The following is a 13,635-nucleotide window of genomic DNA, read 5'->3' as shown; positions in this document are numbered from 1 at the left end:
ACATTTAACTGAAATCCAGGTGTATGACGGCGGGTCAGCTTAATGGAGTAAGGGGCCGTGGAGCATCCTAATGGTTAAAGCGTTGGCTCGTCACGCCGAAAACCTGGATTCGATTCCCCACATGGGCACAATGTGTGAGACCCATTTCTGGTGTCCCCCGCCGTGATATTGCTGGAATATTGCTTAAAGCGGCGTAAAACTAAACTCAGTCAGTCAGTAATGTGGTAAAGACAACCCAAGCGGTTTTCCACTTCAGATGAAACTCACAAGAACGGGTATGGTCCTGACAAACCAAGATATGGGATCATGCCCACCCGGGATTCGAACCCACGATCCCCGTATCTGGGGCGCCTCTCAGGAACACAACACTACATAGTGAATGGTGGAGCTATCGACGACTAGGCTATATACCTTCTTGGCGAAATTGATTTGAATGTATTCACAAGTGTTTCAACAGGTGCGTGAGTGAGTTTAGTTTTACGCCGCACTCAGCAATATTCCAGCTATATGGCGGCGGTGTGTAAATAATCGAGTTTGGACTAGACCATCCAGTGATCAACAGCATGAGCATCGATCTGCGCAATTGGGATACGATGACATGTGTGCAACCAAGCCAGCGAGCCTGATCACCCAATCCCGTTGGTCGCCTCTTACGACAAGCATGGGTTACTGAAAGTTCATTCTAACGCGGACCCTCGCGTTCGATTATTAGATTTCTTTATAAGGCCCTCAGTAAACAAGTTTGAACTGCCAATACGCTTCACACATTTCAATTGTTACTTGTTGTTTAAGTCAGATATTCAAGCTGTATGCCGGCTACATGAACATGATCGAATGTGGACCAGACAATCCAGTGATTGACATGAAGAGGGTCTATCTACGATGACATGCATCGACCGAGTCAGCAAGACCGAACACGTGATTCTGCTAGTGAGTGCGTGAGTTAAGTGTTACGCCACCTATAGCGAAATCACGACGAGGATCCAAAATATTGGCTCCATTGTACCCATGTAGGGAATCGAACCCGGGTCTTTGGTGTGACGAACGGACGCTTTAATCACTAGGCTACCCACCGCCCCTCAGCCCTGTTAGTCACCTCTCACGACAACCTACATTCATTCGTTGATGAAGACTAATTGTAACCCGCACCATCGCGATGAACTTTCAGTGTACCCGAGTTGTAAGACACAAGTCCCCATACTTGTACCCTGACATATACTTCAGTTAGTGATGAAATAAACTGAATATTTCTACCGTCAAACAACATTCAGTCTGTTGACATTTGCTGAAAATGTTGTGTCCTACGGCTAAGGGGGTACGCTGTGACTGTCATTGTTAGACTGCACGACACGACTGAGACATCAGCGGAAATCCCCTTGAGAGATGATCGGATGTGAGGTGAATGTGTCAGCAGATCAGCTGGACATGAGTCAGTGTAGCACTGACAGTCACCCCACAGTCGACACGATGAGGGACAACACCGTGCTGCTGTTTCTTTTAAGTTCAATTTTGGTTTGGCCAGTGTTCGGACGCTACGGGAGTAAGTACGCTTTTTCGTTTTGGTAATTGATATTCGGCAGAAAATGGGTACCCGATGGGACCCTCTAGCGCCTCACAGGCAGCTTGGGTTATTCGGAGTAATAATAATAGTATTCTGATTACAGCGTCCAGTGAGCAACCAGACAGACGGATACTAGGCGCTATAAAATAAATTAATAATATTATTATTATTCCTGTATCCCGGCAACCTGCAAATAACAGAGTCCGGCTAGACAAACCAATGACAGATACAATGAACAACGATCAGCGTCGTCAGGTACGCTGGTAGGCATTGAAAGAGGTCACTATCGCCTCATACAACAAGCATGGAGCTTGGTATATATCCTTGCTCGGATTTCCCTCGGGGTTGTACACCTGGAAGACCGGCTTACATAGGGCTTTCATAGGCCTTAGCTGCGTTGGGAGTTATGTCTCTTAGTTCTATCTGGATTTGCTGATTAGCGGTGCTTAAAATATTAATTAGTCGTGGTCGTAGCACTGTGTGGGGTGTAAAGATGTACTTGACACATTCATACATGCAAAAAGAATCGCAACTCGTGATTTTTAATCCCAATATAGCAAGTTATATTCCTATCAAGATTATGTTTGTTCGTTCAACCATTATAACCCCCAGCATCTGTGTTAATTACAGATATGCACGTGTTACGATCAAAGGCGATTATCACGGGCCTTATGTGTAGCTGTCATGAAGCAAATATCAAGGTTGGTACATTTGCAGCTTGATAACTTGGAAAATCAATTGATTTCGCTTTTGATAAGCTACTTCCTCAGCTCACAGGGGGTAAGCCCTGCCCATGCTCAACCGGAAGTTGGTCGTCATCAACTACCATTTCCAGATTGACAGCAGATCCCGGTAGAGACTGAGGTCCAAATTTTGTAAGATTTCGATATTTCCAAGTTAGTTAATGTTTATGAAATCGACCCGTCTTATAAGCTGAATGGTCATGGATTAAAACCCCCATATCATTTGTTCAAGCATGTAGCTGTGTATTGAATGACATTTTTAGTCCGACGTTTCTCTTTTTCCATCGACGCAAACATTTAAGGCAAAGCCACTGAAATATTCTGAAATGTTAGCAAGGACCTCATTAAAGATACCTGGGCCATATGTGCGATTAAATGTGTTTTCAACCTTATCCAAAATGTGTCTTTATGGAAAAGCATCAGATCGGGGAAATTGTTTTTGATGACGGCCAACTTCCGGTTGACCATGGCCAGGGCTTACCTCCTGTGCAACTGACATCAGCTGACATATGGCAAGTTATTCGGAATGTTGGTACGCCATTGAGAGCTGTTAAGAAACATCCATCGACTATGAGCCGACAGCCAGATAACATCAGTAATCTAACGACGTTAAGGGCAACCACGAATGACAGACAACTCCTAGACCCTAGGGAGGATACAGCCCTTCTGGGAAGAGACTTCATCAATTCATGTTAAGTGGCATCAGTATAGTTCGTCCGACAGCAAGGTCCTAAATCACCTAATATCATGTAGATCTAGACGATCTATCAGACGTCCGGTGTCTTCAGAACAAAAACGCTAAGTGTCCAGCTCGACGTCACTCGAACCCTACATGTACATCATGTACGAGAAGAGTAAACTGGTCGGGCTGTGGTTGATTTCTGTTGTTCATGACTGATGGCCGAACCCACGTGTCCAGTTCTGTGTATAGAGGCCCCCATATATTACGATAACAGTGTGATTGTGGGTTCCAATCTCAGTATCAGAAGTGTCAAACCAGTCAAAGTCAAACGATGTGTAATGTATGAAAGGCCTCCGGCCCATATACATGAGAGTTACAGTGATACAGTAATATTCTGGATATTTACGCTATTCTTATCTGAGTTCAACCATGTTGTTTCTCTTCACTATACTTTCCTTACAACATCTTGCATTTCCAGCGAACGATTTCTTAATTTACAACTTAAAGACGTAATACACCACTTATTCACTCGCTCAGTCAAACAGTCACTTTCAATCAAACCATCCAGTCAACCGCCCGTCCGTCCGTCATTCAACCCTGCCTCCCTCCCTCCCTTCCTTCTTTCCTCCCACCCTCCCTCCGTCCATCCATCCATCCACTCCATCCATCAGTCCGTCCAACCATTCACCCTCCCTCCGTCCATCCATCCATCCACTCCATCCATCCAATCATTCATCCACTCTCCGTCCATTCATCCATCCATCCATCCACTCCATCTATCAGTCTGTCCAACCATTCATCCACTCTCCGTCCATTCATCCATCCATTCATCCATCCACTCCATCCATCAGTCTGTCCAACATTCATCCTCCCTCCGTCCATCTATCCATCCACTCCATCCATCCAACCATTTATCCACTCTCCGCCCATCCATCCATCCATCCATCAATCCGTCCATCCATCCGTCTATTCATCCATCCACTCCATCCATCAGTCTGTCCAACATTCATCCTCCCTCCGTCAATCCATCCATCCATCCACTCCATCCATCCAACCATTTATCCACTCTCCGCCCATCCATCCATCCATCAATCAATCCGTCCATCCATCCGTCTATTTATCCATCAATATAATTGCAGACTGCATCAAAAGAGCATCCTTCCACACAGTGGGTGTTCCTGGACAATATCGCCAGCTCGTCATACAGTGTGAAGGGCTGACAACAAAGTCGCTGCTGCACAGGTACGACGGTGGCGTCATGTACATTCAGAAGAGGACGTCATCTGGACCGATTACCGTAGCAACCGTGCGACGCCGCAAGTCTGCGTCTGTAAACAGCAAGATTTTCGTTTCCGGAGTATACCCCATCAAAATGAAAGTACTCATTCCGAGTCCGACTTGTGATGACGTCACAACCTATGTGTGCAATATCAACACGAGTTACTCACATTGTCATGGGAAACAGATTCAGGTGAAAATGGGTGAGTATGATTTACCTTCATGTTCCCTGTCACATGTCAGTGTTAGTATCATTGTTATTGCAGCTTACTTACCACTCCCGTACAAATTGGACCTCGAAAGGAAACGCTGGTCGTGAAAGGTCAGAATGTTGATCGGGTGGTCGCCTTCGGTGATTGCTGTGTCATCCGGTCGCGTAGGACGTTACCAGCAACATTAATCACTTGATGGTCTGGTCCATGTTGGCGTTTACATATGCAAATGACAAACAGCTGAAATACTATGAATACATAATTCCGACAGTGACCAAATGTAACATATTTAGAATTACACTTTCTCAGTGAAGTACAGATTCTAGTACTTTGGTTAGGTCGTGATTCGTACCCACATTCTCGGTGTCAGGCATCTAATCGCCAGCACACAAAGACATCAATCTCACCCATGTCTGACTCAACGAAACGTGTGACACGATACTGAGATCGGTGCGCCTCTTTATTCCGTCGATCGTAATATAGGACCCTTCAAGGTCATGGCAGAATGAATGCTGATAAACACTGTACACAAACTCCAGGCGTGACCTTATACATCACGGCTTTGCATATTTGTGATATTGTAATCACGGGAACCAATAAAAGGAAAGGAAACAAAGACATTTACAGTAAACCAGATGCTTGACACAAAGGCGTTTACGATGTTCCTGGAACACATGGTCCTCTTAATTCACGAACAATACATTCTCTGTCTGTTGTGTTTACTTGGACATGGTGTCACGTTTATGTGGGGGCCTGCTTGAGAGGAAATGGTGTGATTAATATTAGGATTGCAGATGACTGTGGATCTAAAACTGTGGACATCCTTCCAGACGAAGAAGACGAAAAGGATGTGCAGTGTTCCGGTGAGTACGTTTCGCCCATATCCGACTCGGTTTGAAGAGGCTTATGAAGGTACTCAAAACGAGTGGCACATTGTGGTGTTGTCGTCGGGCAAGTGGACGACACGAAGATAATGATACAGACAGGGTTACAGACCCCACGACTGGCAGTGAGACGGAGAGACATTGTGAACTAGAGGTTGGGAGACATGACGACTGGCAGTGAGACGGAGAGACATTGTGAAGTAGAGGTTGGGAGACATGACGACTGGCAGTGAGACGGAGAGACATTGTGAAGTAGAGGTTGGGAGACATGACGACTGGCAGTGAGACGGAGAGACATCGTGAAGTAGAGGTTGGGAGACATGACGACTGGCAGTGAGACGGAGAGACATTGTGAAGTAGAGGTTGGGAGACATGACGACTGACAGTGAGACGGAGAGACATTGTGAAGTAGAGGTTGGGAGACATGACGACTGGCAGTGAGACGGAGAGACATTGTCAAGTAGAGAAGGGGAGATATGACGACTGGCAGTGATATGGAGAGACGGAGAGACATTGTGAAGTAGAGGTTGGGAGACATGACGAATGGTAATGAGACGGAGAGACGGAGAGACAAGTAGAGAAGGGGAAATATGACGACTGGCAGTGAGACGGAGAGACGGAGAGACATTCTGAAGTAGAGGTTGGGAGACATAAGCGGCTGGCAGTGAGACGGAGAGGCATTCTGAAGTAGAGGTTGGGAGACATGACGACTGGCAGTGAGACGGAGAGACATTGTGAAGTAGAGGTTGGGAGACATGACGACTGGCAGTGAGACGGAGAGACATTGTGAAGTAGAGGTTGGGAGACATGACGACTGGCAGTGAGACGGAGAGACATTGTGAAGTAGAGGTTGGGAGACATGACGACTGGCAGTGAGACGGAGAGACATTGTCAAGTAGAGAAGGGGAGATATGACGACTGGCAGTGATATGGAGAGACGGAGAGACATTGTGAAGTAGAGGTTGGGAGACATGACGAATGGTAATGAGACGGAGAGACGGAGAGACAAGTAGAGAAGGGGAAATATGACGACTGGCAGTGAGACGGAGAGACGGAGAGACATTCTGAAGTAGAGGTTGGGAGACATGGCGGCTGGCAGTGAGACGGAGAGACATTCTGAAGTAGAGGTTGGGAGACATGGCGACTGGCAGTGACACGGAGAGACGGAGAGACATTGTGAAAGAGAGGAGTGGGGACATGACGAATGGCAATGAGACAGACAATAACATAATTAGGCGGACAGGAATTGATTTGTCACGTACTTAAATCTTCAGACAGGCCTCTATTCTTTCTCAAATTAAAATTTTGAAATGATTAAAACGTGGACATCGCCATGTTCTTAATGCAATGTGTTGATATGTGTGTTCCAGGTTCATCTCCTGTGTCTACTTCTCGCCCGCAGTCAGATGATCTGCCCGCTGAAAGCAAGTAGCAATATTCCTTCTGTACTGTATAAACATCTATATTACGTGTCAGATCAACATGTTAAACTTGTTACATACCCCGTTCAATGGATCAGTGTGGTACTGGAGTTTAACAGTCACATAACGATCAAATCCTACCGGGTACCCATTCAGTGCTGGGTAAAGCGAGCTTGTTTTGAACAATGTCATTTGCATCAGTATGTAACACGTGGCTTATACCTGTTTCATCAGCTGGCAGTCTAACTCGTGTTTTATCTATATTCACAGCGAACCCTTCAGGCGTGCCTGTCTATGTTGTGATCATCGGGTGTGTGACGTCAGTGCTCCTCACAGCGGCACTGTACACGGCAGTGGTGGTTGGATGTAAGTATGTTACAACGACAAATAGTAGTAGCTGATGTGGTATTAGTAGCAGGATTATACGTAGCTGTAATAACAGACAGTCGGACTAATAGTAGTAGGTGTAGTAGTCGTAGTAGTAGTAGCAGTAGTTAAATGGAGAGATCACAAAATAGTAATTATATGTTTTTGCTTTTACGACAAGTGGTCAATAAAACAGGTAGGAATATCTGACTAATTCCTGTATGCACAGGGGCGTATCTGAGCCAATTATTATGTGTAGGAAAAGTTTAGAATGCAATTATTATACGTACATATTCATGCTTCCAGCATGTTGAAATAAATTCACCTGTAACATTTTTTCTCAAATTCATCATTTCATTTAATTCATTTTTTTTCACAAAATTATGTGTAGGTAATTGCCTTTTTGCCTATATGGCAGCTATGCCCCTGATGCCTGAACAATACCACTGCTAGAAAATAATATCTCTCACAGTTTCTGAATGTGTAAGTTATTTCGAAAGAACATTGATTTTTTAAGAGTATGCATTGTAGAAAAGTGGGGAACTTGACTATTATACCCAGTAGGTAAACCAGACAGGCACGACTGAGCTGGTGACAACAACACGCTCCATTGTACATCACATGCATGTACGTTTCAGGGACAAAGTGTAAGTGTCAGACCCAGACCTTGACCTTGGCCAACACGGACACTGAGGGTAACTACGAAACTACCACAAGAGGTAAGGAATGGACCATTGTATTGGGATAACAGGGGATATATAAATGTGTACTCAGTTTGATGTCCGGGTCGAGGACTGTTACTGGGTTCGTCAAACAGTTTGGGACAGTGAGATAGAACAGGTCCCCAGTAACCTCTGCTGCCGCTTACCCGTAACGATCCGGGTTAGAATTGGTCTTCAGTAACCCATGCTTGTCGTAATTTAAGAGGCGACTAACGGAATCTCGTGGTCAGACTCCCTGGATGGCAGCGGTTGACACATATCATCGTATCCCAATTGCATGGATCGATGCTCATGCTGTTGATCACTTAATTGTCTGGTCCAGACTCGATTATTTACAGACAACGGCCATATAGCCTGAATATTGCCGAGTGCGGCGTAAAACTAAAAACAGACACTCAGTCCTTCAGAGAAGAGCAGTGTCTGTTATTACTGACTGGATATTAAATGATCGATCCCAGGACTAAACGATATCTTTTATTTTCAGATGTGAACGTTGAGGAAAATGCATACTGCTCTTTGACCCCTGTCCAGACCGCCTACGTAAACATCAACATCAACAACCAGCCAACGTCATCAACATCGGCAGCATCACCAGCGTCACCGTCCTCAAATACTAACATGTATTACTCTGTCGTGGAAGATAGTGCTGTTTAACACACACATAAAGCTGCATGGCACCTTGTCTAATGTTGTTACCTACGGAGAGGACAGTGGTTGCTGGTCAGCTGGACATGACGTCACTGGTAGAGCTGTACACAAGGCGGGCCACCAGGCGGGCCACCAGGCGGAATATTCCAGAAACACAACCTATGCATCCTATCCGGCAACGCCAGGCGATGATCATTTGCATGGTATTCCGCCTGGTACAGAACGAGTGTCTCTTTGAATCTGACTATATCACCAACAAATGTCTTTGAATCACTTTATGTTCGGGTGTTTATGAAAGGATGTGCGACTTACAGATTCGTTAATAACGACAGTGAGAGAGAGAGAGAGAGAGAGAGAGAGAGAGAGAGAGAGAGAGAGGGAGAGAGAGAGAGAGAGGGAGAGAGAGAGGAGAGAGAGAGAGAGAGGGAGGGAGGAGAGGAGAGAGGAGAGAGAGAGGGAGAGGGAGAGAGAGGGAGAGAGAGAGGAGAGAGAGGAGAGAGAGAGAGAGGAGGAGAGGAGGAGAGGTGTAGAGACAGGGAGAGAAAACGACAGGAGAGAGAGGAGAGAGAGAGAGAGAGGAGAGGGAGAGAGAGAGAGAGAGAGAGAGAGAGGGGAGAGAGGAGGAGAGGGGGAGAGAGGGAGAGAGAGAGAGAGAGAGAGAGAGAGAGAGAGAGAGAGAGAGAGAGGAGAGAGAGAGAGAGAGAGAGAGAGAGAGAGAGAGAGAGAGAGAGAGAGAGAGGAGAGAGAGAGGTGGGGTGTATAGAGACACATTCTTATTACATATCATTGTCAGTGTTCGTAGTTAGTAAATCAGTTGATATTTGACATTTTGCCTTCATTCAAGAGAGGGAGGGGGAGGCATTGTCTATTGTCAAAGAACTAATTGCATTAATGAGAAACCATTTACATAGATTTCGGTTTCGGGAGAGACGGAAACACACACACCGACACACATTGAGAAGTTACAACAGGAAGGTGCATTAGTGATATTTGTCTTCTTAAATAGCAAGAAGTTGCATAACAATGGACCAGGCCTGTACTTCGAGACAGCCATGACGCAGCAGTATATGACTGTATGTAGTCGTTCCGGTGAATGCTGCTCTGTGGATGTGTCAAGAATCTTGGAGCACTCCTTCAGTCCTTCATTAGTCTGACCATGGCTGCTTTATCTATCACAAACAACAGGCGATGACGCAATGATGGTACCTCGGAGATTCCTCAAGTGACAAGCGTTGCCGATCTTCCTATTTCTTCTTCCCAACTGAGCTAACACGCCGTGATATGATAGACCCAGATCAACCTGTTATAACTTCACGGACAAACACATGTCTTCATATCTGTCAAACATTCTGTGATTTCACATGGTCATGAGGTAAACATTAATAAAGTAAACTCAATGAACGTAAAGTGTATTAGATATAGCATAAATACTCTTCAAAGTGGTGTTAAACCCAACTCACTCACTCATCCTACATCAACCTGACACACCGTGATATAACTGAAATACTGTTCAAAGTGGTGTTAAACCCAACTCACTCACTCCTCCTACATCAACCTGACACACCGTGATATAACTGAAATACTGTTCAAAGTGGTGCTAAACCCAACTCACTCACTCACTCTTCCCACATCAAGCTGACACACTGTGATATAACTGAAATACTGTTCAAAGTGGTGCTAAACACAACGCACTCAATCACTCTTCCCACATCAAGCTGACACACTGTGATATAACTGAAATACTGTTCAAAGTGGTGTTAAACCGAATTCACTCACTCACTCCTCCTCCCACATCAAGCTGACACACCGTGATATAACTGAAATACTGTTTAAAGTGGTTTTAAACCCAACTAACTCAATCACTCCTCCTCCCACATCAAGCTGAAACACTGTGATATAACTCACATACTGTTCACAGTGGTTTTAAACCCAACTAACTCACTCATCCTCCTCCCACATCAAGCTGGAAACACCGTGATATAACTGAAATACTGTTTAAAGTGGTGTTAAACCAAACTCACTCAATCACCCCTCCCACATCAAACGGACACACCGTGATATAACTGAAATTCTGTTCAAAGTGGTGCTAAACCCAACTCACTCACTCAACTCCTCCCAAATCAAGCAAACACGGGTTGATATAACTGAAATACTGTTCAAAGTGGTGTTAAAACCGAATGCACTCACTCACTCCTCCGACATCAAGCTGACACACCGTGATATAACTGAAATACTGTTCAAAGTGATGTTAAACCCAACTCACTCACTCACTCCCCACAATCAAGCTGACACACCGTGATATAACTGATATAGTATTCAAAGTGGTGTTAAACCCACTCCTCACTCCTCTCACATCAAGATGACACAGTGTGATATAACTGACATACTGTTCACAGTGGTTTTAAACCTAACTCACTCACTCCTCCTCCCACATCAAGCTGAAACACCGTGATATAACTGACATATTGTTCAAAGTGGTGTTAAACCGAACAACACTCACTCACTCCTCCCACATCAAGCTGAAACACCGTGATATAACTGAAATACTGTTTAAAGTGATGTTAAACCTAACTCACTCACTCACTCTTCCCACATCAAGCTGACACAGTGTGACATAACTGAAATACTGTTCAAAGTGGGTGTTAAACCAAACTCACTCACTCACTCTCCCCACATCAAACGGACACACTGTGATATAACTGAAATTCTGTTCACAGTGGTGCTAAACCCAACTCACTCACTCCCTCTTCCCAAATCAAGCTAACACACCGTGATATAACTGAAATACTGTTCAAAATGGTGTTAAACCTTCCCCACTCACTCACTCTGAAATACCCCCACATCAAGCTGACACACCGTGATATAACTGATATAGTATTCAAAGTGGTGTTAAACCCAACTCACTCACTCCTCTTCCCACATCAAGCTGACACACCGTGATATAACTGAAATACTGTTCAAAGTGGTGTTAAACACAACCCTCTCACTCCTCCCACATCAAGTCGACACACCGTGATATAACTGAATATTGTTTAAAGTGATGTTAAACCAAACTCACTCCTCACTCTTCCCACATCAAGCTGACACAGTGTGACATAACTGAAATACTGTTCAAAATGGTGTTAAACCCAACTCACTCACTCCTCCCCCACATCAAGCTGACACACCGTGATATAACTGAAATAGTGTTCAAAGTGGTGTTAAACCCACTCACTCACTCCTCTCACATCAAGCTGACACAGTGTGATATAACTGAAATACTGTTCAAAGTGGTGTTAAACCAAACTCACTCACTCACTCCCCCACATCAAACGGACACACCGTGATATAACTGAAATTCTGTTCAAAGTGTGGTGCTAAACCCAACTCGCTCACTCACTCTCTCCCAAATCAAGCTAACACACCGTGATATAACTGAAATATTGTTCAAAGTGATGTTAAAGCCAACTCACTCACTCACTCCTCCGACATCAAGCTGGCACACCGTTATAGAACTGAAATTCTGTTCAAGGTGGTGCTAAACCCAACTCATTCACTCCTCCTCCCACATCAAGCTGACACACCGTGATAGAACTGAAATACTCTCCAAAGTGGTGTTAAAACCACTCAATCTAGATATTTTAGTTAATCCACATCAGCACCACGTCATATTACTAGTCCACTTGTGAAGAAATAGAAGTAGACTTTCCTGTGTCCAAGTACATTCCAAATTAATTGACCTTGTATTGGTCGGTAAACATTTCATTACGTTCACTCACTTTGCCACAATGCTCTGTTCTTGATATCTGCTAATAGCAGCAACACAGATAATACGGATGCCGCGTGTCTAGGCTACAAGGACGGAAACATGACGTCAGCCCTAAGCTTGGAATGCGATGTACATCCCTGGTACAGTTGTTACATAGGAGTTTCAAGCTCCATGCTGATTCATTCTGTACCACTGCTGGCGGAGCACGTCGACGAGTGAAATGTTGCAGGTGCTGGTGTTGATGACGTTTTGGAGCCCTGTTGCTCAATGTAAGTATATTTGGAAGCAACCAACAGCCACAAATGTGTACGACTTCGTTACAATATCAATTAATTTTGATTAGGTCGTTCATTGTTCATGATGTGCTATTTATAATTTGTGAGGTATTGATTGACGTTTAATTTGGGTTTGACGCAGGGGTTTCACATTTAAAGAATGTGTGTTTAGACTGTTAAAGGACAAGTAAAAAGACGCAAGGTGTTGTGTTCTGTGTGTGTGTGTATGTGTGTGCGTGCGTGCGTGCGTGCGTGCGTGCGTGTGTGCGTGCGTGCGTGCGTGTGTGTGTGTGTGTGTGTGTGTGTGTGTGTGTGTGTGTGTGTGTGTGTGTGTGTGTGTTTACCTGTGAGGGACAAACTATGCGAGCCTACTAGACCTTCCATTCCGCAGTACATCAGGGAAACCTCAAAATGTTTATAATTACATCAGGATGGCCAGTGCTTGTGGAGCGTCTGGCAGGGGCACAGCAAGTCACATCTTTTTGACGTCTTCTGGTGACCTCCGACATTCCATCTTCGGTTCAGTCACCCTCACTTCTTGACCACGGCGGCATACACCTTAAGGTGTACTCTTCATATTGATGTAGGCAGTTATAGATCTGCTATTGCTACTGCAACAGCGAGGTGCACGACAATATTGAGGGTCGTACCCCGGTCTCAGTCATTTTCGACTATGTTAGACAAAAACGTAATTTTATCTTTAATATCATTTTAAAGTTTTTATTATACTAACCTTGAGTTGAAGGAGTTGGGCTTTGCGTCAAATCGGCATTTTCCAGCCATATAGGGACGAGAACAAGTTTGCATTAGTAAACATTGTAAGTACATACTCGGAATGAGTTTTATTTCAAAGAGACATATATTGATTACATTGTCATTTAAAGCAGAGAAAGTCATTAACATCAAATTTAAAGGCAGAAGGCAAATTTGTTAGGGGTGATAAAGGATCTTTTCATATATCTCACACAAAGATATCCGCATGTTTCAAGCGAAAATAGCGTTGATGACATCGTATCGAGCGAAACTGTTGCCGCTCTCAACATCCGGGTAATTTGTATGGGTTTCCGAAGATGAACCATACTTTTCACTCCGCCC

At 44.5% G+C, this 13,635-nt stretch overlaps 1 protein-coding gene across 2 annotated transcripts; it reads left to right on the top strand.

Annotated features, from left to right (window-relative positions):
* The first annotated feature begins 1,447 nt into the window (after positions 1 to 1,447).
* LOC124259555 lies at positions 1,448 to 8,546 on the top strand. Of its 2 annotated transcripts, XM_046693704.1 has the most exons (8): positions 1,453 to 1,540; positions 2,192 to 2,262; positions 4,126 to 4,467; positions 5,271 to 5,339; positions 6,731 to 6,784; positions 7,052 to 7,147; positions 7,786 to 7,866; positions 8,354 to 8,546. In XM_046693704.1, the coding sequence occupies exons 3-8, from the start codon at positions 4,245 to 4,247 to the stop codon at positions 8,521 to 8,523; spliced, it is 693 nt and encodes a 230-aa protein (XP_046549660.1). In that variant the 5' UTR covers positions 1,453 to 1,540; positions 2,192 to 2,262; positions 4,126 to 4,244; the 3' UTR covers positions 8,524 to 8,546. The 2 variants fall into 2 exon arrangements, with proteins under 2 accessions (XP_046549659.1, XP_046549660.1); XM_046693703.1 differs by lacking the exon at positions 2,192 to 2,262 and having other exon boundaries at positions 1,448 to 1,540.
* The last annotated feature ends 5,089 nt before the right edge of the window (positions 8,547 to 13,635 follow it).

This window comes from Haliotis rubra, unplaced genomic scaffold (genome assembly GCF_003918875.1).
Source record: "Haliotis rubra isolate DU_JTF1 unplaced genomic scaffold, ASM391887v1 Scf729, whole genome shotgun sequence".
Taxonomy (NCBI): Eukaryota; Metazoa; Mollusca; class Gastropoda; order Lepetellida; family Haliotidae; genus Haliotis; species Haliotis rubra.
This window is presented reverse-complemented; position numbering and strand designations above follow the sequence as displayed.